Below are 24,642 nucleotides of genomic sequence, written 5' to 3'. Positions count from 1 at the left end.
TTTTTCCTGCAGGATCGGGACACAGCAGTGGCTCAGGGCAGGATATCATCCTTGTGTTATCAGGAAAGCAGCACAGAAAATCTGCCTTTGAACCTACTCCCAGCTGGGTCCTCATTTGAGTTAGAGATCTGCTCTGTGCAGTTGTTGGGAGGAGGAGGAAGGCGGCTTTGAGCCCAAATGACGGACTGGTTTGGTCCGGTTTGGGTGAGGCGGCTTGGGACCACATTGGCTTTTGGCCTGGGTTGCAGCATGAGCTTTAAACACCCCCGTCCAGTGAAACCTGGCTACCTCAGAGGCTGGGGTTCTGAGAGCATAGCCCAGCCAGGCACATCCCCTGGTCTGTGAGTGCCGTCGGTCAGGCACATCTCCTGGTCTGTGAGTGCTGTGGGTCAGGCACATCTGGCCTGCATGTGCTGTGTGTCCCCGGCTCCAGGAGCAGCTGCCCCACGCCTGGTCACAGCAGGTGAGAGCAAGGGACAGGGCTTGGGTCCACGTGCAGTGCTGAGCCTGCAGCAGTTTTGTGTATAGGTGTGTACCAGAGCAGGATTAATTAGACACAGATCCCAGCCCCGTTTCCAGTGCCAGGTTCTGATCTATTTGAGTTGAGCACGGTTCAGGTGCTGACGGCAGAAACAAGGGTGCCTGCCCTCTCGGTTCACTGAGATGGAGAACAGCACAGAAGTTCTGCCCTTGTCTTCCCTCTCCCAGGAGACAGCCCTGGAATGCCATTTTGGGACCGACAGAACATTTGAAGCCCGGTGGGTGAACTCCTCTGCTGTGGAATGCATACACGTGCTGGTGAGTCAGGGGTGCGGCCATCACCCCATATCCCCTGCGGCTGTCACCCCGTATCTCCCATGGCGTGGGGAGGTCTTGCCCCCAGACTCCCACCCGCAGCTGGACGCTGCCTCCCCTTCTCCCTACCTCCACTTCCAGGTGAAATAAGTGCAAACCGGGTTCTCTTTGTGTGTGCTGGTGCTGGGGGGGTGTTCACGATGCTGAGTGTCTGCTCTGTGGGTATCTGCAGCGGCTCCAGCCCTGGCTCCACTGGGGTTTGGAGGTTGCTGCTTGTTTACCTTTCCAAACAGGCAGAGTTCAGCTCAGGCAAAAAATTTGGCCACCTTTCAGTGTTGCTATTTCTGTAGCTTTTATTCTGAGCTAGGAGCTGGCCTGAGAAAATGTGCAGGCACTGAAGAGCAGCATGCGGTTGTGAGAGAGCAAACTGCACCTCTGAAATGCAGTGGTCGTTTGGGCTTCCACCCATGGGAATACTGCGAGCAGAGCAGGAGAGGAGCACTTTCCCACCACGTCACCTGCAAACCTCCGTGCTGTAGCCCAGCACTGTCCAGTCTGTTGGCTTTCCTGTGTGTTCCTACTCAAAATAGCAGCAAGGCTGGGCTCTGCTCCCTGCGGAGTGTGCTGTGCCCAGCACCCTTCACTGAGACCTCAGCAGAAGCTTTAAACCAGAGAACAGTCTCCCCTCTGTTTCTGCTGAAGATGAGACCCTCCTGTACTGAGCAGCAGCCTCACGAGGAATGTTAATCCATACAGTGTGTACATGGAGCCTCCCATTTGACTAGATTTCCTCAGCATTTGTTGTTCTTTTCCTATGTGCAGCTCCACACACCAGAAAAAAGCCATCTCTTCCCAGTGAGCCTGCAGCTGAAGGATAGACCGGACAGATTCATCGACAGTCCAGAGACGATGACAGGTCTGAGTTGAAACTATTTTTATTCTGCTCTCATCTGGGTGGCTTGAACGACTCCGAAATCCTGGCAAAGTTTATGGGTTCAGGAGAGAGCCGTGGCTCAGCTGGGCACAGCTTGGTTCTTCCTGTGCCCAGAGATCAGATGGCACCCCTGGACACCCAGGAGAAGCTCAGCCCATCCTCGAGCGCAGGCAGTCGAGCTGGAGCTCTGGGACACAGGGAGGTGTGGGAGTCCCCGGCATTGAGAGAAGTTCCTCCCAGAGGACACAGGCAGGGATGGGGGAGGCTCTGCCAGGCCCTGCGTGGCAGCAAGGCTCAGCCCTCTGTAAAAATTCAGCCTTTTCTCTGTTCCTCCTGTGCTGAGGAGGACGCAGCCTCTGAGCACAGCTCGCCCCTGGCCAGCACTTGTGCAACAGCCGCCTCCCTCTCCTGCCCAAGACAGGGAGTCAAACCCAGCTGGGTGTTGTTGGTGTCACACCTTAACTGGGTGCTCATGGTGATGCACCAAGCTGGGTGCCATGGCTGGGGGCAGCAGCCTGGGGCTCTTTTCCCTGTCAGGAGTGTCAGCAACTGCAGCAGAAGGAACTGATTTACCCTAGGTGCAAATGTGAACTAGCTGCCCAAGGGAAGCTTTTCTTCAGAGGACAGCTGTAATAAATAGGGAGACATTAACACCATAGGCCACTGACCCAGGATAAAAAGGTTTCCCCATAGTAAATCCCAGTGTATAAAGAAGGCTTATCTCGCAGAGCATTCCGCATTGGTGAAATAGCCTCTGAAATGCCAGCGTGGTAGGCATCAGATATGACTTCCTTGCAGAAGGAAGAGAGTGTCTGTATTTGTGAGATCCAGAGGTAACCCGGAGGCGAGGGGTGGGAGATCTGAGCAGAGCCCGTTGTGATGTGCGAGAGCCTCAGTTCTCGGCGTGGGTGGTGCTGGAAGCAGGAACAGCAGCGGAAGTAGTGCAGCAGGACCCCCCTCCTCCTGCGTGGAGAGAGAACTCGCTTTCAGAGGCTCTGCTTGCATCAGTCTGAATTTGCCAGAATATTTGGAGATCCCATGGGACCATTGCACGGCTCCGGCTCCTCCTTGCCTTGATCAGATTGGTGAGAGTGAAATAGAGAGGCTGTCTCGTGAGCAGAGAGAGAGATCTGCTGGGCCCATTATAAATGTGTGCATCTTTCGTACTTCGCTAGTGGAATTAGTGTTATTAGTGTTTAGTACTTCAATATTTATTAGCATTTATTGTAGACTGTGTTCTGGTAGCCCACCAAAGGAGCCCCAGCTCATTGCTGTGGGGTGGAAAACCAACCAGTGCAACTCACTGGGTGGACTCAAGGCAAGGTGAAAGAAATAAACTCATTTTTTGTGGAGACTGGGAGAGTCCCTCGGTGCCGGGGACGTTTCATTAACGCGAGCACAGGTGGGCTGCTGAGGGCTGAGGGTTCATTAGTGGCTTATGAAGCATCTTGAGATCCTTCCGTGAACAGAATTGCAAAATGGGGCTGTTTCTTTATTTTATGTTCTCCTGCAAAGACTCCTCTGGGGAGCTGGGCGTGAAAATAACGTTTCCTGAGTGTTTCTGGCTGTTTATCTCAGCGGATGCCCACACTCCAGCGGCAGAAGTCTTTAGGCTGGAGAGGAAATGTAACCTCGGGCACCAGCTAATGAAGAGGTGAAAGCCATGTAGGAAAAAGATGTGGAAGCTGAGCTGAGCAGATCTGAAGGGAGAAGTCAATGAAAGGAGCCCGTGGTCACCAGGGGGAAGGGAAGGAACTGTAAACGCTGTACAAAGCACTGCAGCCATCCAATTTCTGTCAGAGTGTGGAAGCAATGTGATTGCTTTGCTAACAGGATGGAGCCAGCTTTGCCAAGCAGCTTCCCATGTGGATGCTGAGAGTTGGAAACATGTAGCATAAATTGACAAAAGGTTCCGAGTTTGGGTGTTGTTTGTTTTTCAAGGGGAAGAAAAAGGAAAAGAAAGTGCTAAATTACATTGCAGTGAGAACAAGCACCCAGTCCTTCTGGGAAATCTTCAGGATGGCAGCCAAGAGCTGCCTCATCTCACTATATGTGCAAGCTGCTCTGGAATACACTGGATTTCAGATGTTACTTGGATTAATGTAGCTGGGGGGGATGTAAAAGGGGGTATGTTTGACTGCCTCAAGCTAAGCAAAGCCCCAGGCCCAGGAGCTGACTCTTACTGTTGTCTCTGGTGGTTTAGTGGAGGTGTACAACTGCGCGACCGGGAGCGCCGACTGTTCCCAGTGCCTGGGGAGGGAGGACCTGGGGCACCGCTGCATCTGGAGCGAGAGCAGCTCCAGCTGCCGCCTGCACAGCGAGAGCCCCCAGCTCTCAGATGCCTGCCCTGCTCCAGAGATTAAGAAGGTGAGACACGGATGGGACATGGAGAGCACAAGGCAGGTGTGCAGGAGCTGACACCGGCTGTGCCGGGCCCCTGGGGCAGGGGAGGGACCGCACTTTGTCCCTGATGCTGGACGGGGTCAAGACCAGCACTGAATTACTGTTTCTATGCCATTGAGTCACCCAGTGCCAAGGACATCTTGCTGGTGACAAGATCCAATCTTTATCATGTTAGGGGGAAAAGCAGCAGCCCAGTTGCAATGTCCCAAAGTTCCTGGGGTTGGTAAAAGCAAGAACGATTTGTAGGGTTGGTGAAGGATTCTTACCAGGATCAGCATTTAATGGAGCGTAGCTGAAACGTGAACATAAGTACTATCTCCTTGCACGTTGCTGTGCACTTCTGTCGAGATGAAGAGTGGCAGAGGGACCTTTTGCATTATCATTTTGAAATGAGTTTTATTTAAATTATAGTTGAATGAACAGTTGGTCGGGGGCATTTGGACCTAGGGTACTGCTTAGAGGCATGAAATGAGCCAACACATTTGCTCCTGACAAGCAGTAAAGAAAGTATATAGAGGAAATCTTAAAATGAGCTCGTTAGGAAGGGAGAAGCTGGAGAGTCAAAACTGCTAATGTGAACATCAAAATGGGCAAGGATATGGGATTTCTGTGTGTAGGGAGGTGTGTAGGGATAGCTGCTCAAAATCCAGGTGCTATAACACGGCACCCTCCCCTGGAGGGACTGCAGGGTCCCCATCGCTTGCCTCTCCCCTCTCCTAATGGCAGGAGGGGCCTGTCCTGCCCCAGCACACACCAAGTGTTATCAGCACCTCACCAGAAAATAATGGAAGGAAACCAGGGTTCAGGTGGCAGAGGGCCACAGGACTCTGCCGCTGTTTCCTCAGCAAACAGCAGCTGGTAGATCCAAACCCTCCAGAGTCACGCAAGCAGAGGGGCCCCCGCAGAGCCCTTCTGGAGGGGGCAATGCAGTGGGTGAAGGAGGGCACGAGCCTGGGAGTGGGTCCTGAGCAGCCCTGGCCGGCTGCTGCAGTAAAGCATTGCGCTGGCTTTGTGTGCCTGTGCCTTTGTGAAGGGATCAGACATTTCTGAGTAGGAAGGGTTTGTCTCACCCGCTGAACAATGCAGTCATGCTGCCCGATGATGCCCCTCATGCGCTGGAGCAGCATCACACCAGCACCGTCCCCTCGCAGTGGTGGAGTGAAACACCATTGGTGTAAGAGATGGATGGGGGACAACCTTCTCCCGCAGTGGTGGGCTTGTCCTGCACCCCAGGGGGCTGCAGTGCTGGTGGCTTGGCCACGCTCCGTGCATCAGGATGCTTTTTGTCTTATTCTTGTCCTGAAGGGTCTTGCTCTGTTCAGAACAGCCCTTAGAAATGTGATGGCAGGACTCTTCCACACTAGCACCCCTCCTCTGGGTTTGTTTCTGCCCCAACTCCATTCCAAGCTGTGGTGTGGAACGAGTGCTGTTTCACCCCAGACGTGTCTGCAGCTGGAGCAAGCCCTGACCAAACCCAGCACAGAAGTGCAATGGTTCCTTGTTGGCAAAGCTGCAGCAAGTGGAGCATGGTGCTGGGTGTGCTGGAGCGAGCAGGAGCAATTCTGTCTTCCTCACGGTGGGGGGCGAGTGGAAGGTGGGACGGGCACAGGGGTGAAGGCAAGAAGCTTCCTGGTGGTTCCCCTCCGACCTGTGCCTCGGTGCCGCAGATCGAGCCTCTGCGTGGGCCGCTGGAGGGGGGCACCCTGCTGACCATCCGCGGGAGGAACCTGGGCCGACGCTTCAGCGACGTCGTGGGCGCCGTGCGGATCGGCAGCGTGCCGTGCGCCCCGCTGCCCGCCAGATACGTCGTGTCCGAGGCGTGAGTGTCGGGGCAGCTGCGGGGCCCCTCTCCCCTTCGTGTCCCCTGCCTGTGCTGTCCGGCCCCCATCGCTCGCCCCGCTCCTGCCCTGGCGCTGCACCCTGGGCAGGATGGGGATGGGGACATGCTGTGGGTGGGATGTGGTGCCTTGTGCCAGGCTCAGTGCTGCGGGGCAGCCCCTGTGCCACCAGCAGCACTGTGCCACCAGCAGCACTGCCAGCCTCCCCTTCCCCATCCGCAGGATCGTATGCCAGACCGGAGAGGCGCAGGAGGCGTTTTCGGATGTGGTGACAGTGAATGTGAGCCGGGAGGGGAAGTCCAGGGAGCGGTACTCCTACGTGGTGAGTAGCTGCTCCTGGATGTTTCTTTGGTGGTTCCTGCACCCCTTAAAACAAGCCCACAGCCGCTGCCCCCCCCCAACTGGCTCTGAAGGAGGATCAGGACAAACATGTCGGGGTCCTCGAGGAGCAGCAGATGCGTCTCCTCACCCGTGGTTACCTGGGCGAGGTCTGGCACACCCAGGCAGGACTGCAGCCGTGGTGTCGTCAGGCACAACCTCAGCCCCATTTCGGCTCCTGCAGAGGTTTCTCCCTCATCCTGGCTGTATCACTCTCCTGCTATTGAAAGGAGATACCTTTTCTTCCTCGTCCTTACAATCTGTGAGATTTTTTAAGGCTTGCAAAGTCTCCTTGTGCTGTGTAAGTTAAGTTATATACCATGGACTCACACATGGACTCGTGCTATTTAGAACTGATTTATTTTGCTGTAGAGATTGTCTTATTTTTTGCATGCATTCCCAGCGTTTCCAGACATCCATGTTCACATCCAAAGTCTCTCAGTGATCCAGCAGTCTGGAGCAAGGTGCCAGGGGGTACAGCCCAGTGACAGACTTTGGGTTTGGGGTCTCTGGTGCGTTGTCACAAGGTTGTGTGCTGACTGGGCACATCACTCATTGCTGGGCTATTGTCTGGTTGATAAAGAGAAGGAAGGCTCCAAGAGTGGGAAAGGGCTGGGCACTCCTTCATGGGCTTTCTCCATGCAAGGAAAAGCCCTTTCAGGAAGCACCTGTAGAAGCAGCAGTGATAAGCAAAGCAACAGGAGCAAAAGCCAGTTCCTGAACTCAAACCAGGTCTGCGACAGCTCTGTGCTGCAGCTCCTGGCAGGCTGAAGGAGAAGGCTGTCCTCCTGGGAGTGAGGAGCCAGTTTCTGCTGGGGGGGCACAGCACAAAGCTGTCTTGTGTCTGCGTATGTCAGCAAAGCTTGGGGAAGAGGTGGGAGAGTGCCCTGCTTTGTGCACACGTGTGGGGAGCTGCACGATGCGTAGCTGGTGGTGTGTGCCACACCAAAAGTGACTCCCATCCCCTTTACAAACTAAGCAGCACTCTTGAGTTCTCTTGATTCTCCTCTCGCATATGATGGCATTAAGATGGAGTAGACTATGCCATGCATGGCTGGTCTCGCTGACACCTGAGCACTGATAGCAATTTATCTGATTTAAGACTTTTAGAAGTGCCCTTCCAAAGAAGGTTCTTTGTAAAATACCAAATATTTCCTGTGTGCTACAGCTTTCAAGGTCCCCATTAGATGTATCTAGAGGACAGAATTCAGCTGTGATTCTGCTGAGGAGGAGAGCAAAACGTTATCAACAGACCTCTCCAGAACATTATAGCAGGCTATGGATGAGGTGAATTGGCCAAAGTGGCGCTGGAGGCAATCCGTGCTGGCAGTGCTCAGAGAGCAGTAGCCCTGGCTCTTGCCAAAGGGAAGAGCTGAAGGGCTTTGGGGAACATGAATAATCCTCTCTGCTGTTGTTGTAAGTGCACATTTGAATGCACAGGTTAGGGGCCAAGGGCAGGAGGCAGCTGCCTGCAGGCACTCAGAAACACAAATTAACAAAATGAATCCTGTGGAAATGGGTAATGATCAGAAACAGCAGTGGAAATGGCTGAGCATAGGACAAGGGCAAGGGTAGCTCTTAATAAGGATGTTTGTGGCTGAGATTGACAGGGAAGGGCATCTGTACCAGGTGGAGTGGAGCAGCTCATCCCTCCTCAGAACGCTGCTGCAGTTCTGCTCAGTGGCTGCAGCGAGGAGGAGGGGAGCAGCTCTGGCCGGCCCCAGCCTGTGCCTTGCAGTGCTTGACAGGGAATTACCAACAGCCCTATGGAAGGGCCTTGACATAACTGTTCACTCTGCCCTCAGTGTCCTGCTCGCACCCGAGCAGGGCGGCTGCCCAGCAGACTCTGCTGGGGCGCACGGTGTAGGCGCTGCAAGGGCTCAGCGCTGCATTAGTTATCAAAGCCTCCAGCTCATGAATCTCAGGAAGATTTGCAGGGGCTGCAGATGCAGATAACACACATGCTAATTTCTGCTGAAAATGGCGAGAGGCAAAGTAACTTCCTGTCACCTCCAGAGATTCGGATTTGAAGGTTCCTTAAGGAGGAGTTTGATATTCAATTATGTAGAGCCATGTGGCTGTTTTCACAGATCTCAAAGCCGTCATCCAGTGGGGCTTCAGCATTATCTTCATATTCAGGAAGAAATATATCTGGAAGGGCAGAGATGGTGGGAGCTGGGATGAGTGAGAAATTTCCTTTCCTGAGCTGTCGCCATCTCTGGACCTTCTGTTGGAAATCTCGAGGGACTGGTGGGGTCTGGGATCCAGTTGGGCTCATGTCTCATTTATTGCCACAATTTAGGGATCACAGAGGTTTACATGATCTCACTCCTCAGCGCTTGCACTTCTTCCCCTGTTCTGAAACCCTGCCAGTGAAAGCTTTTGCTGTGCTGCTATATTAGAGCCTGACAGTACTGGATACTTAAATTTACTGAAGCAATTCCCATGTGCAATGTGGAGTATCCAGCTGTGAATTTGCCAGGCCAGAAATCAGATGTCCCCTTTGTTTTTAGCTTCCTTTGGTGCAGTCTATAGCTCCCCTCAATGGCCCGAAGGCAGGAGGAACCAGAGTGACCATCAGAGGCAGCAGGCTGGATGTCGGCTCCGAGCTCCGTGTCCTGGTCAATACCTCCAGGCAGTGCACTGACCTCAGGTGGGACTGGGTCTAGGGGCTGGCACTGATCTAGTGACAAGAGCCAAGTGTTAGGAAGGGTGGCATTGTCCCCAGGGAGGTCAGGAAGAGCTGGGGGTTTGATGGGGACATGGGGGAATCACTGCATATTACTGCTAAGCCTTGGAGCCAGTGCAGCATCCCCAGCAGCCCACTTGGCTGCTGCCTCCATTTCCAGCACCTGTCAGGCTGGTGTTCCTGGAGCGGTGAAGAAAACTCTCCTCCTGTATTTTCCTCTCTTGTCAGTGGTTAGAATTAGGAGTGTGCTGTTTCCCTTTGGCTGGATGGCAACTCAGTCTGGCAGCCTGAGGTGATAAAGGCTGAGATTGCTCGTTAGTAAGCAGTGTAGTTAACAGGGATTGGCATGAGACTGGGAACTCCTTCTTGCCCATGTCTGCCATCTGCCTTGCTCCTGGGGGGGTGCTCAGGTCCATGGGGCCAGGCTCCCGTGCTCTGCCTGCCCTGGCTCCTTGCAGCTTACCCGGCTTTCCCAATGCAGCCGCAATGCCAGCACCATCACCTGCACCATGCCCTCTGCGGAGCTCACCACGGCCGTGCGAGTCTGCGTTCAGTTCGAGAACAAGTCTTGTGCCAGCTACAACATCACCTTCAAGTATGAGAAGAACCCGATTATATCAGACATCAACCCCAAGAAGAGCCAGATCAGGTAATGTGCCTCCCCCAGCAGACAGCTGAGCTGCCGGGACCTGAGCTTTCCTTTGTGACCTTTGTTGAGATCAGCCCCTTAATTTTTGCTGACTGAAAAGTGAACAGGGTTCTCCCATCAAAGCCTGGACCTAACTGGAGTACCTGGTATAGGCTGGTGCAGGCAGCGCAGGCTTGCCCTGCCTGTCATTCAAGCCATCCAGATGCAGAGTAGATCCTGAGCAAACCCCATGTCAGGAGACCCTGAAGCACAACCAGGAGGCAGGGTTTGGTACTGGGGCCCATGCCACACTATTGCAGCATCCTGACTTCCATTTCAGAGCTGGCACCAAATCTGCGTCTACCTGCAAGAGAGAGGGTGAGCTCCAGGCTGGCAGGAGAGGGTCCTGTAGGCAGAAAGGAGCTTTCTCAGCCCTTGTACCAGTTTGTACCTTGCAGATAGGTACGAAAGGGCACCACAGCTCTCAATGTGCTTCAGTGTGCCTCAGCAGGAGCAGAAGAGATCTCACACACCAGGACTCTCTGTAGCTCATTTCAGTGCATTTAGGACACGGTAACTGCACCATGCACACCTGGTGGGTGCTTTAGGGGGGTTCAGGTGGGCTGTATGAGACCCTGAGGATTTTTCTTGGCAGTAAAACTGTTGGAGGATAAGCTGAGATTTGTAATTTTGGATTTCAGCTTTCCCTGGTGATGGTATTTCATTTTCAAAGCGTGTTGCTTTTAATTTCATGTCTCTCTGTGGAGCTCTCAGGCTCCTGTTCCTTTGGATACCATGGTGAAATCCCACCTTCCTTGGCTGTGCAGCCTGGGGAACCCAGGGCTGACCAAGAAACCCAAGAGCCCAGTGCCTGAGCCTGCAGAACCATGGTGACAGCAGTGCTGTTGCGACTCTGATGGTCTGATCCCCTTGGAGCAAAGCCGTGTCTCGGCATTCCCAAGTGCATCACCAAAGATTTGGGCTGTGGGAAAGTTAATGACAAGGCACAGCAGTGACTCAGCCAACCTCAGCTCCTCGTAGGCTTGCGAACTGAGCTGAGTGGTGAGAGCGGTATCTGAACACAGAGACAGTGGAAGAATGTCAGTGCCCACATTCTCAAAGGAAACCACCAGGGTATTTCTCTGTCACCTTGGTCTGCTTTCTTAGTATTTACAGCAAAATTGCATTCCACCGGGAGCATGACAGCAGTCTCACTCATCAGACTACTTGGTGGCTCGTGTAGCCCGACTGCTCTGGTGCCTTGCTGGGCTGCTGAGCATGAGGGGTCATTAACTTGTGTAAAAATTTAGCCAGATCTGATTTATCTTGCCATGCTGCTAAAATAATCCATGTAAGCGAAGTTATAACAGAACAGAAGTTGTAAACTTGTCTGCAGATGTAACAGGCCCTTAGTTAAAAACTCGGATCGTAAATGCGTAGTAATATCCCCAGATTTCAGAGAACCTTGGGTCCAAAGTCACTGTGTCTGGAGTGGTCCTCAGATAATGGCATTTATAAGCCCTGACTTCCATGACAGATGCTCTGAATAGATCAGATGTGATGTGAAGAAAGGGGAAGGTAAATCCAGGTTGTAGCTTCTGCTGTCCAGGGCAGAAATGCAGTGCCAGTTCTCCATCCCTTGCCCTGCCTAGCAGAGCATCAGGGTCCTCTCGTCACTGTCATTAATTGATTTCACATTGAGAGGCCCATGTTTCACATTCCCCAGGCAGCAGATCCAAAACACAAAATGACTTCACATTCTGATCTAAATCAGAAGTGTCTGGGAGATGCAGGATCCCTGTCAGCATTAAAGGGGGCTCTTCCCTCTCCAGGATTCACAGTTCTCTGCAGGTCGTGTGGAGACAGTGAGGGAATATCTCCTGGCCCTTGCTTTGAGGGGTTGGAGGTTCATCTCTTACACTGTTGGTGGCCTGGGCAACCTGCTGTGTACACCAGCAGGCAGAGGCTGGCTGCTCCTCTGGGGAGTGGGAGTGAGGGGGCAGCTTTCTGCGGCTGGAAGAGGTCCCCGCTTTCCACCATAGCAGCCACTGCTCCTCCTTCCTTCCCTGATGTCTTGGCAGCAGTGTGGATGCTTGCCATGAGTAGGAAGAAGGCTCAGGCTGCTGGGTTATGCTTTCTGCTCACGCACCTGGGAAACATCCCTGGGAAAATGGCAGCAGGGAGACCCAGCCACTGCGCCTCGCTGCTGGGTTGTCTCTGCAGTGACCCTCTCTTTGTTCCCTTCTCGTCAAAGCGGCGGCAGGATCATCACCCTGGAAGGAAGAGGCTTTGAACTGGTCCAGAACGTGTCCATGGTGGTCCGAGGCATTGGCAGAGAGCCGACGGTGGGTGTCCCCCCGGGTATTGCCCAGTAACCAGGGTGTCAAGCTGAGGCCTGGGCACCTGCTACAGACTGGGCTGGGAGCAGGGCTGGGTGGGAGCACTCAAGATGTCAGGGTTTGACGTGTGTGCTCTCTCCTGCTGTCAGAGCTGCAAGGTTCACACCGACACCACCATCACCTGCCCCTCTCCTGCTGCCTCCAACATCACTGTGGGGAGCAAGCCTGCACCCGTCGATTTCTATCTCAATGGTCGCCTCTACACAGATGACCGTCCGGCTCTGGATGAGGAGATGTACCCCGAGGAGGCCTTGCACATCAGCAAGTTCAGCCTGGAGTACTATGCTGACCCCCAGTTCTTCACAGCCAAGAAGGAGAAGTGGATCAAGCACCATCCTGGCGAGCCCTTAACCCTGGTTATACATGTGAGAGCGTGGCGTTAACAGCTCTGCTTCTTTCGGGGTGCTGCATGCTCCCCACTGGGAAGCTCTTCAGTCTCAACACTGTGACTGTCCACACAGGCAGGAGAGAGATGGGGGATGGATGAGGATGGGAGAGGCAGGAATGATACAGGAGCTGGTAGTTCTTGCTCAGTCCGCTGCACCTGCATCTCTTCACCAGGAGACACAGCCTGACCTGAGGATGCCCTTGGAGGCATGGTTGCAGAGTGCTGCCTTTGGAGGATGTAGTAGCAAGAAGCTAAATAAAATACTGGGTATATGAAAGAGAATGGTAATGCACTGGCCTGAAATCAGGCAGGTGCTCCAGAAGGTCCTGACAATAGGTATTTATTCTTGCAGAAACAGGTCATGCATTCTTCTCTTTTGGCTACTGAATTCAGCTGAGTTAACAAGGAAGTCAGGGTACAGCAATTGAGTGGCTTGGACAATGTGCAACAGTAATTCAAAGGCCATTGTTCACCGCAGGATATCCTCACTGCTTGCAACGTGCTTCAGAAACTCACTCCCCCGTTCTCAGGCTCTGCAGACACATCCCCTGGCTATCTCCTCTGTACATCCTTCCCCTCTCCCAGGTGGGCGCTTAGATCCTTATCTTCAGTGCACAGCAGAGCAGATCAAAAGCAGATTTTTCCAGGTTCCACGAGGGGCTTGCTCGTCCTGTGCCCCATGCTGAGTGAGGAATGGGAAGCAGGAAAATGGGGAATGGCCCAGTTCTGGGTTTCCCGTGAAGGGCTGGAAAAACGTCCTTCATGATGGAGAGTCCTCCCAGGTCTCAAAACCAGCAGGGAATACGGAAAGTAAGGCAGGAAAATCCATTGCAATTTTGACTGCTGCTCTAAAGACTGACATCCTGCTTCTATTTTTGTCATTAGAAAGAGCCTGACAGCCTGGGCCTGGAAAGCAACGAGTACCAAGTGAAGATTGGCCTTATCTCGTGTGAGATCCAGATTGTTTCGGACAAAGTCATCCACTGCTCTGTCAACGAGTCACTGAGCACCTCGGACAGGCAGCTCCCGGTGACGGTGAGTCCCGGAGCCTCCTCGCTCTGGGCACGGGCACAGGGGTCCCAGTGCAAACCCGGCAGGCACGGGTGGAATGCTGCCCCCATGGGAGGTGGACAGAGCACCTCGGCTGGCGGCTCGCTGCCGGGATGCAGGAGCAGTGGGTGCTGAGGCCGCCCCAAGTCATGGAGAGGGGCTGCCCACTCTGCATCATGGGCACCGGTGAGGAGCTGGGCTGTGAGCTGGGGGGATTTTGTCAGCTCTTGTGTAAGGCGCTGTGAGCTCCGGGCACGTGAGGGTTCGTCACTTGCTGTAATTGTGCCCCTCATGAGACATGTTTGGGGACTTCCATGCAGCTTTCCTCCAGCTGGCCTCCTACGGCCAGCACAGGGGCTACAAGTGGGTGTGAGGGTTCACCCTCACCAAGCTGCAGTGAACCACTGGAGATGGGTCCCTGTGTGTGGCTGGGCAGGGCAGGAGCAGTGCACAGGGCTGGAAGGTTTTGTGTTGCTTCCCAGGGACTGCCATTTGTCACCGTGAAGTGTTTGGTGTTCAGGGCTCTTGTTCCTCTTTGTGTCTGCAGAATTCACAGCACTTTGTTAGTGTCCTTTCCATGGAGGGCTGGACTTACCTGCTCTTCTTGCCCTCAGTTTCCCTCATGTCATCTGCAGCCCATTGCCACATAGGGATGTGATTTTTCCTCTTCATATCTGGAGAGAAAATGCCTTCATCTTCATGGTCTGAGACCCTGCAGCCCCTTTGTGTTTAACTGTGAACGGGTGGGAGCTTGCGGCATGGCAGGGAGGAGGAGGAGGAAGGCTGTAAGGGAGTTGCAGAAGCTGTGGGCTTGTGCTGCCTGGAAGAACAGCATGAAAATGCACCACCAGTTCACTGACAGGCTCGTCCAGTTTACTGATTACAAGCTGTGGTGTATGAAATTCTGCTGCAAACTGGGAACATGGAAATGCAGAAGTAGCAGAATTTCCCAAGTCATTTTAATGGAAATTTTAAATAGGGTATTTTGTTTTTAGTTACAACTGAGGAACAGGAAAATCCCTTTGGGGAAGAAAAGCAATTTATGAGTTTGCTAGTCTTGGTTTGACATAAAACATTCCAGGCAATGAACTAGCAGGTCCTTAGGAAGCAGGAGAATGATACCCAGCCCTGAAGTATCACATAGCTATTAAGAGTGTACCAGCAGTGAGAGTGCAGCTGAACAATCAACTCTTATCATGTCTGTGCACATGTATTGGACCTTTGTACATGGTTGGAGTTATCTCCTCCTTGCCCCTTCACAGCAGCAGCTGCCTTTACAACACTCGTAGCAGCTTTGATAGCACAGCCCAGTGGTCCCTGCCTGACCTGCAGCCAGGGCAGCAGCCAGGGGCCGCTGATGCAAATTCTGCTGGGGAGCTGATGCCTGTTGCTGTGACTGCCCAGTCTGTTCTTGTTTAGGTGGTAGAGCTCCCATCTGCAGTGGTCAGAACACAGGAAAACAGCCCTTGAAAATGTGTCCCAATGGTGATCTGAATTCTGACCCTGATTTTGGGTATGGCGATTCTGTGAAGGTCCATGTTAGCAAGTTGTACAGGGCAGTAAGAGCTGTCTGTAGAGAAAAGGAGCTGGTGATGAAGATGGGGCTCCTAAGCCTCCCTGTGTTTTGGAGATCACTTTCAAGCAGCATTTTTGGGAGTGCAGTAGGTGAGCTGGAGCTTAGTTTTGGTCTGGGTTTGCTGGAGGTACCACCCCAGAAACCATCAGTGTCAGAGCCCATCTGGGGCTGGTACAAGGGCATGTTGGGGCTTGGAGTCAGGGGAGCCAGTCCATGTGTCCAGCACTGGTGGCTGGAGGTGCTGAAGGTTCCCCTGGCTCCAGGTGCTGGCAGCTGGAGCTGCCCACATGAGGCTTTCCTTCCTCTCTTGCCCATGGAGGCAGCAGCTGTGGCCAGAGCTCCAGCCTTGTCTGGGTGTCTTTGGCTGGCAGCACTGGTGCCCTCAGCAGTGCTCCCAAAAGCAAGGGCTGAGATTTCCCGGTGGGTATGGAGCTGTGTGCTACACATTGCCTGATGCGTGAATGTGGTGGGAAGGACTTTGTCCCCGCTGCTGAGAGCTGACTTTAATGGCAGTGCACCTTTCCTGGAGGTGCTCCATGACACAGATGCAATCATAAGGTGATTCCACCTCTTCCTGACCTCATTTCAGTTTGGGGTTTTGGGGGGTTTTTTTTGTTGTTTTTTTTTTCCCCTCAAGTTTTTCTTGCTTCTCATTCCTTAAGAGAAGTGAAACTCACAGTTCCAGAGCAAAAGACTTGCGTGGTCATGAGTTCTCCTTATCAGATGATGCTGTTGCACCCTTTCATCCCAGGGATCTAAAGAGCCGTTTATAAACAGCACCAAATAAACTCAGCAGCCTGCCTGTGGTGTGCGTGTTGGTCTCCTCCCTTCTGCTGATCAGGAGACCGCAGAACTGAGCTCAAGTGGTTTGTGCTTGGTGTCACAAGAAGTATGGGTTGGGAGCAGAGCCAGCACTTCTGACACCCAGTCCACTGCTTCAGCCACAAGATCATTACTTGTCTCTGGTCCCATTATTATTTGTTTTTATTCTCTTACTTTATTTCAAAAGTTAAACTTTAAAAAAACAAAACCAAACTTTCCCTTACTTGTATTTCAAAGACCTGAAAGTTTCTTTTCCTTCCTTCTCCTGAGTGGCAGCAGTTCTGGTTTTGGAGCAGATCAAAGGCCTTTCAGAGGCGTAACAAAGTCAGATGTTTAGTGCAAGTGGTTTTCTAGTAAAAGGAGTCTAGGCAGCACTCTATGGTATGGTGAGCTCCCTAAGAAAAGGGTTTCTTGTGTTCTGGGGTGGGTTCGGTGGGGCTGTGACATGAGTCCCTGTGGTGGCCTTAGGATAGGCGAAGGTCTGCTGAGTGCTGCCCCATGGTCCCTGCTTGCTCAACCTCTGAGCTGCTTGGCAACGTGCTGCTGAGCTCCTGCTTTTCCTCCCTCTCTCCTCTAGATCCAAGTGGGAAAGTTCAACGACACAATTGCAATGCTGCACCTTGGGGGAGGAGAGACCGCAATCATCGTCTCCATTGTCATCTGCAGCATCTTGCTGGTTCTCTCTGTTGTAGGTAAGGGAACAAAACAATGAGTTTCTAGGCTGTGCTGAGGTTTTTTCTCTTTGCATGTGGAGGGGGGAAAATGGCTCACTCACATGTTAAGAAACTTCTGAAACTGGTCTGGGTGCAAGTATCACTCTTCTTTGTATGGATCAAGCCAGTACCCAGGATCAAAGCTTCCTGCAGCATGGAGTATTTGCTGGCTGAATCCATAGCTCAACTCTGTTACTTGAGCCTGTGATATTTATAAACTTACTCTTTTCCCCCAAACACTTAGTAGCTATGATAATACAAAATAGAGTGTGAGAAACTGGTTTTGGGCTCATACTGACATGAGCAGGGCTTACTCACAGGCATGACCGTCCCAGACCATCCCAAAGGTCCACCTAGCTCAAGGTCCTGTCATCAACAACAGCCAGTGACAGCCACCTGGCAAAGAGTACGAAGAACAGAGCGAGCATCCATAGCTGCAGACCTGGAGCAGACACAACAGTTTGCCCAGCTCACTGGGAGCAGTGCAACACACCTGTGTCCTCTGGCTTGGGCAGCTCCTCATCGCGTGCCCAGCAAACCCTGTGCAGAAGGAATCTGCCAGCTCACAGCAAATGAGGTGTTTCTAATAGGATTTAATTTATTTTTAGTAAAGGTTTTAATGCACACTATTTATTTAAGGCACCACCCGTCATTAGAAACATATTTCTGGTGGCACGGGCAGACTGTCAGACATGAACACTGTAATACAGGTGGTAAACATCTTAAAATCTGTATTCATTAATCAGCTGGAATACATTAATATACAGTTGAGCTGAATGCAGACAGCCCAGACCTAAACTGGAGATGACAGCTACAGCACGGTCATTAAATTCCAGCTGGTTTTACTTATTTACAGATAATCGACCACTGCCTGATCAGATACCAGTCTTGTTGTAGGTGTTAAACCAACACTGGGTTTAGCTTTCTGCACCCATGCCAGCAGCGGACCGCTCTGATCTTAGCTGCAGCTGCTCCTAAGCCCTACTCCAACAGGCTTGTTCCCTTCCTCTTTTCCAGCTCTCTTTGTGTTTTGCACAAAGAGCCGCAGAGCCGAGCGCTACTGGCAGAAAACCCTGCTCCAGATGGAGGAGATGGAGTCACAGATCCGGGAGGAAATCCGCAAAGGTAAGTCACCATGCCGGGTGCCAAGGAGGAGCCAGAACTGGGAGGGAGATGGCGGAATAGCAGCTTGAAGCCGTTCACCTTCTACTCAGTAGAAGTTTATAGTATTATTTATAGGAGAATTTCTGTCATTACCTTTGAGCTTTGGCAGGGTTTGTGAATGGGGCTCAAAGGCTGGAAGGGTGACTCTGCTGCTGTCTTGCTGCCTGACTTGGGCAAGCAGGGTTAAGGGCCCTTGGCCATGTCAGAGGGTTGCTTGAAGGCCACACTAATCGGTGTGCTCTATGGGTGGGTGCAACAGGAATTGCAGAACGCTGCTGCTAGAGCAGTGGGAGAAGCCACGAGCATCTGCCTCTGTCCCCGTGGTACGTGGCTGCAGCACAGGCTGGGGTCCTGCAGGACCAGCGACGGGGCTGTGCTCCTGCAGGCAGGGCTGGCATTCCCCCTGTCAGTGCTGCAGGACGTGCTGTGGAGTGCTCATGGTTAAACCCTGACACTGATCTGCTGCTCGCTGAGAAAACCTGCGGCAGCCCACTCTAGGGAAAGGCTGGAGGAGGCAGAGCTGAGATGTGCCACATATCTTGGTGCCAGCCTGCTGCTGCCTCAGCTGTTGGTGTTTCGGAGCTCTCACCATCTGCGGGTCTCTTTGTGTAAGGTTTTGCGGAGCTGCAGACAGACATGACAGACCTGACCAAGGAGTTAAACCGCAGCCAGGGGATCCCGTTCCTGGAGTACAAGCACTTTGTCACCCGGACATTCTTCCCCAAAGTAAGGCAGTACCGGGTTTCACTGGCACCTGATTGCTCCCGGGTTCTTCCTAACCAGATCAGGGCTCTGCTTCCCCTCTGCTATAGGGGTATTACTGTGTAACAAGATAATTCCACTGTTGTATATTTAGTTGTCACATATTTCAGCCTCAGTTATCATCAAAAGCAGAGCCACAACCCGTGGGTATGAAGCTTGCACATGGCAGGAGGCTGGCCGTGGCTCTGGCTCACCCACTGGATGCTGTTGAACACCCTCTGTGACATGAGCAGAAGGGACTGGGGACTCCCCCTTGTCCCCAGGGGCTCCAGTGTCACCCCACTCTGTTCAGCTGAGGCTGAATGGTGTATCTGCCATTGGCATTCAGGGAGAAGGGGCTTTTTGTTCCCTCCAGTGTGCCACCGAGCATTCCCTGCTGCTCTGCCAGTCCTCAGGGGCTCATTGAATGCCTCGTCTCCCCCTTCCTCTCTGTCAAAGGCTGGGTGCCTGGTGCTCCCAGTAGACTCCCCATGGGCACCCAGTCCCAGTCTGTCTACCCAGAGTCCTCCTCTGGGGCCACACCAGACACGCCGGTGCCGTAATTCCTGTCACGGGCTGCTCGGCTGCGTCGCTGCGCGCCCTTAACAGCGGCTGTATTTCACCCCCGAGGCAGTTGCATTTCAGTGGTGAGGAGTGAGATGATGATTTATGACTGCAGAGTGTTTCATTAGGAGTTATTACTCAGGTTTTTCAGTTACCCAATCTCTACATATCAGCACACTGCAGTCTTCAAGACTCAGGCTGCTATACGAATGCTAGAGATTTATACATTTTTCCCATCTGTTTCAAAAGTTACATATGTTAAAACACCCAGTACTGCTCTATTTTGACTTAAGTCTTCTATAATGCTTTCTCTTCTGGGGTTTTTCTAGCTGTCAAATTAGTCTATTTGCAGTCTCCCTACCCTAACAGCCTTGTGTCTGCGCACACATCTGCCTCCCCCCTCTCTTGTGGTGTTTGCTCATTCAAGAGGCTCTTGCAAAGTGTTTAAAGGCTTTATAAACCATACCAGTGCAGAGTGGGCGGTCCTCAGTCCCAATTACAAGTCTCTGTCTTGTTCCCTTTCGGTGCACGGCAAGCGAGGACGTCCCCGGCCGAGTGCAGAGCCCTCCCCTAACGCTGTGCTTGGTTGCAGTGTTCCTCACTCTACGAGGAGTGCTACATCCTGCCATCCCAGCAGCTCAACTCCCAGGTGGGCTCCCAGGTCCAGGAAACTCATCCGCTCCTGGTGGGGGAATGGAAAGTGAGTAACCCACTAACAGAACAAATGCTTTCGAGTGGTTGCTAACTGTAGTTGTGTGTGTTGACAGTGCTGGGTATCTTCTTGTGGTGCATGGGGGATGCTTGATCACTCAAAGCAATTAACACATACCAGCATCGGATTAGCTTTGGCTGTTTGGAGAAGGCATCTCTGTGGATGTGCTCTCGCATGATGGATCATTGTCCTGAGATCCTCCCCAGCTCTGTTGTGGTCTTTTCTCCCTGGGTGTATCGTACTGTGTCACCTCAGTCCTGGGCACAGTTCATCATAAATGAGATTCCTCCCAAGCAGTACTTGGTAAAAGCTGCTGTTGTCCCAGAGCTGGGTTTCATGTGGACAAGAAATAGGAATTGAAGGATCAGAGGTTGGAAGGGAAATCTGCTTAGAGCAGCTCCAAGTAGATGAGGTTGCTGAGGGCCTTGTCCAGCTGTGTCAAGTGTGTTCAAGTATGGAAGTTCCACAGCCTCTTGGGGCCCTGTTCCATTGTCCAACCACCTTAAGGGTGAAAACTTCCTTCCTTATATTTAATCAGTGTTCGATGCTCCATCTGCTGTCCCTTCCCTCTCGTCCTAGCCCTGTGCCAGCATAGAAGAGTCTGGCTCTGTCTTCTCTGCCCTCCTATGGGGTAGCTGAAGACTGCAGTACGATCCCCCATTAGAACTTTTCCTGAAGGCTCACCAAACCCAGCCCTCTCCACCTCTCCCTGTACACCCAATAACTGTTTTAGCAGCCCTCAGCTGCACTTGCTCCACTTTGCCAACATCCTTGTTGTAGTGGGGAGCCCAGAACTGGCCACGGTACTCCAGGTAGCCTCCCAGGTGCTGAACAGAGAGGAATGGGCACTGCCACTGGCAAAGCCCCTGAGCAAGCTGCTTCTGATACAGCTGTGTATCACATACAGTTGTGCCCTCTCCAGGAAAGCAAGCTGCTGGATTGTGCCGAGCAGGGGGAGTAAGGGGTCTTCAGTTCAGCACCTCCGCCTTCAGCAGGGACATCCTTGCAGTCAGGATGTATAAAAGCTAGAGGAAAACAACAGCCAGGGGTTTTCTTACTCTGCTTTCTATTTTTCCTTTAGATCCCTGAAAACTGCAGACCCAATATGGAAGAAGGAATCTCGCTGTTCTCCACCTTACTCAACAACAAGCACTTCCTCATTGTGTTTGTCCATGCTCTCGAGCAACAGAAGGACTTTGCTGTTAGAGACAGGTATGAGCTTCAGAGCAAAAGACCTGGCAGCCGGAGGAAACTGGTTTATGCCTAACCTGTGAGCAATCCAGCCCATGGCTGGAGCATGCTCTTCAGCTGAAGGTTGAGCTGCACTTGCCTCCCACGTTTCTATTAGAAACGGATGGCCATAAACCTCCATTATCCTGAAAAGCACCAAAAGGTACAATGAGCAACTCGCTCATGAAGGTATCTCTGAACACTCGGCTTACCAGTAAAAGGGTGGGAGCTGATCCAAGATCCTGCAGCACTGAAAGAGGGTTTGAAGTTTTGACACCATTGAGAAGGCTGATGAAAATTGCCTTGAATACTGCCTTTGTGTTCTGGGGTTTTTTAAGGCAGTCAGCAGTTTGGTCTCGTTGGATTTGTGCTTGAGGCATGCACATTTCTGTGTTTCAGATGTAACCTGGCCTCCCTGCTTACTATTGCGTTGCATGGGAAACTGGAGTATTACACCAGCATCATGAAGGACCTCTTGGTGGATCTAATAGATGCTTCAGCTTCCAAAAACCCCAAGCTGATGCTGAGGAGAACGGAATCTGTGGTGGAGAAGATGCTCACCAACTGGATGTCCATCTGCATGTACAGCTATCTCAGAGTAAGAGATCCAGATCACTGCTGCTGTGGGTGCCAGCTCAGCACTGTGTGCAGTGGTAGTGAGGGATGTGTGGGGCAGCTGAGGACCTAAAGACCTCAAGTGGCGAACACTGCCACTTGCATGGTCATTAGTGGTTGACAAACTCCGGTGTATTGAAAGGTTCAAGTGTGGAAAAGCAACCCTAAGTTCAGTTGCTTCTCCCCTTCTGCCTGGGGATTTGGTGAGACCAGACTTTGCGGTGGCCTTTGCCAAGGCCAGAGCACGAAGCAGCGTTTTCGCCATGCTTGAGAAGAGAGCCGTAGGGAGTTGAAAAGTAACCAGAATGGGATGAGGTTTTGGAAACTGTTCCAGTTATTTGTTGTTTGCTTTGCCCAGCTCCTGCAGCCGTGCTGCTGGCTGCCAGCCCATTCAGCATTGTCAGGAGGCATGGTGGTGCCGGGGCTGCTCCATGCCGGTGCCCGTTGGTATATGGGGCTTCTCACGCAGGAGATGTCCTGGTGTTCCGCACCAACTAGGCGGATCTTAGCAGGAGAAGGGGGATATCTGTCCCAGAAGCTTGACTGTCTTCCGATGGTAACGAAAAGGAATCTATTTGGCATCTCAGAGCACATCAACAGTCCATCTGCTCAGTGCTTTATCTCCAATGCCTGCCAGTTCTGGTTGGAATTTCCCAGAAGAATTGAGCAATAACTTAATTGATTCCATGGCAGTTAATTGGAGGACACCCCATTATACCCACAGGGCAGAGCCTTGAAAAAGCCTTTGAAAAATCTCTTTTCCCAAAGTGTTTGCTATAGCCACAGAAGCAATACTGCATTGTCCTCATACGTATCATAATGTCTTCTGATCCCAGCTGATGATCGCTTTCTGTCCTAAAGCCCATGGTTTTGTCGTTCATAATCTTTCATTTTAGCTCACACAATTAGCCAGAATAATGAAAGAAAAGTTACAGGAGCAAATGAGGGTGGCTGTGCCGATGCAGCACGGCCCAGCCTGTAAGAGCGGAAAAGAGTGAATTAGTGAGGGAGGTTTTAATCTTCAGTTTTTCTGCCTGTAGTTAAACCGCTGGAGGAAAAAAAAGTGCTGATCTCTCCTTCTGGAGAGTGGAGACCACATGTGAGGCATCTGATCCAGCTCCAGTGTGTGCTAAAAATGGACATTGTGCAAGAAGGCTTTCTCAGGGAAAAGGAAAGACAAAAAAAAAAGAGGAAAAAGTTGAATCCTATCATGTGGGCCCAAGGCTTGGGCACTCAGTGCAGCTCGGTCCTGGTGAGGAGCAATGGGCACTCAGTGCAGCTCGGTCCTGGTGAGGAGCAATGGGCACGCTGTGCAGCTCGGTCCTGGTGAGGAGCAATGGGCACTCAGTGCAGCTCGGTCCTGGTGAGGAGCAATGGGCACGCTGTGCAGCTCAGTCCTGGTGAGGAGCAATGGGCACGCTGTGCAGCTCAGTCCTGGTGAGGAGCAATGGGCACGCTGTGCAGCTCAGTCCTGGTGAGGAGCAATGGGCACGCTGTGCAGTTGGTCCTAGTAAGGAGCAATGGACACTCAGTGCAGCTTGGTCCTAGTGAGGAGCAATGGGCACTCAGTGCAGCTCGGTCCTGGTGAGGAGCAATGGGCACTCAGTGCAGCTCGGTCCTGGTGAGGAGCAATGGGCACGCTGTGCAGCTGGGTCCTGGTGAGGAGTAATGGGCACTCAGTGCAGCTGGGTCCTGGTGAGGAGCAATGGGCACTCAGTGCAGCTCGGTCCTGGTGAGGAGCAATGGGCACTCAGTGCAGCTCGGTCCTGGTGAGGAGTAATGGGCACGCTGTGCAGCTCGGTCCTGGTGAGGAGCAATGGGCACGCTGTGCAGCTCAGTCCTGGTGAGGAGCAATGGGCACGCTGTGCAGCTGGGTCCTGGTGAGGAGCAATGGGCACTCAGTGCAGCTCGGTCCTGGTGAGGAGCAATGGGCACGCTGTGCAGCTGTGTCCTGGTGAGGAGTAACGGGCACGGTGCACAGTTCAGAGGTGGTGAGGAGCTCCAGCCTCCCCGGGCACCTCCTTGTATCTGGATGGTTTCAGCTCAGGGCTGTGATTTAAATACTAGCAATAGTCAAATGCCTCCCATGTGCCTTGCGTTCCTCTGGATCAAACTCTTTTGCCTTCAGAGAGGCCTTTCTTGGTTAAAAAGAAAGGCTGCCCGCCTGCCTGTAGCACTGGCCTGTCAGCCGTGTGACGATGGGTCTGGTTTTCATTCCTGAATTATCCCCATTAATCACAACCTCTATTTGAAACAGCTGCTGCAAAGGTCCCTGCCATTGTGCAGTGGAAAAATTCCAAGTGCTTGTATTTTCCCTTGTAAGTCAGCGCTACATGCTCAAAACATTTGTTTCGTATTAATGCTCTGCCTAACAGTCCGTCCATTTGTGTTTTGGGGAGAATGATTTGAAGGAGCTGTCTTCAGCTGGGAAGGAGTTGCAGGCCACAGTCACTCGTGGTCTGAACATGTGCAGGGCACCTGAAGGCGATGGAGTCACCACTCTGACAGGGAGCTTTGGCTCAGTGCGGGCAGGAGATGTAATGAAGACCTAGCAGGAGGCTTTCTGGGGCCAGAGTCAGAGGAAACTTGCAGCCTCTGCACAGCCGATGCAGACCCCTGTTTCTGTAGAAGCCAGTGAGAAGTGGAGATAAAGCAGTCCATGTCTCTACTTGCTGCTACAGCTTTGGTGGAAAACACTGGAAGAAAAAGCCTTTCCCATGAGACGCTGTGATACCACTGTGCCTGGCTCCTAACAGGATCAGGGGACTGGGAACAGAAGGAAAATTAACGTCCTGGAATTCAGGTCTGGGTCCAAGCTTCCCAAAGTTTCGCGTGTGGGATGGAGCTGAGGCTTGGTTCTTCACAGAATGCAAACAGATAATAACCCCCAAATTAGCAGGCACTTGGGATAAGCAGCTGTTCTCTGTGCTTTTCCCACCCCAGCCTCACCAAGGCACTTTGGAAATGGCTGTGGTGTTCCTGGGAGGACATCTCTAATGACTT

At 52.4% G+C, this 24,642-nt stretch overlaps 1 protein-coding gene across 1 annotated transcript in view; it reads left to right on the top strand.

Moving 5' to 3' along the window:
• Positions 1–24,642, top strand: part of PLXND1 (plexin D1) — a 74,015-nt gene that overhangs the window by 34,128 nt on the left and 15,245 nt on the right. The window contains exons 10-25 of the mRNA XM_057417558.1: positions 709–798; positions 1,618–1,711; positions 3,933–4,096; positions 5,800–5,951; positions 6,193–6,292; positions 8,862–9,001; positions 9,519–9,686; positions 11,920–12,010; positions 12,154–12,429; positions 13,338–13,487; positions 16,478–16,592; positions 17,631–17,738; positions 18,391–18,503; positions 19,675–19,782; positions 20,876–21,006; positions 21,424–21,622. Of these exons, the coding sequence (XP_057273541.1) occupies positions 709–798; positions 1,618–1,711; positions 3,933–4,096; positions 5,800–5,951; positions 6,193–6,292; positions 8,862–9,001; positions 9,519–9,686; positions 11,920–12,010; positions 12,154–12,429; positions 13,338–13,487; positions 16,478–16,592; positions 17,631–17,738; positions 18,391–18,503; positions 19,675–19,782; positions 20,876–21,006; positions 21,424–21,622 (2,199 nt within the window). The remainder of the gene's footprint in view (positions 1–708; positions 799–1,617; positions 1,712–3,932; positions 4,097–5,799; positions 5,952–6,192; positions 6,293–8,861; positions 9,002–9,518; positions 9,687–11,919; positions 12,011–12,153; positions 12,430–13,337; positions 13,488–16,477; positions 16,593–17,630; positions 17,739–18,390; positions 18,504–19,674; positions 19,783–20,875; positions 21,007–21,423; positions 21,623–24,642) is intronic.

The sequence above is a fragment of the Pezoporus wallicus genome, unplaced genomic scaffold, assembly GCF_028554395.1.
Source record: "Pezoporus wallicus isolate ANWC-B61680 ecotype Strahan unplaced genomic scaffold, APGP_CSIRO_Pwel_v1 contig_8542, whole genome shotgun sequence".
In the NCBI taxonomy this organism is placed as follows: Eukaryota; Metazoa; Chordata; class Aves; order Psittaciformes; family Psittacidae; genus Pezoporus; species Pezoporus wallicus.
The sequence above is the reverse complement of the archived record's forward strand: the minus strand, read 5'-3'. Positions and strand labels throughout refer to the sequence as shown.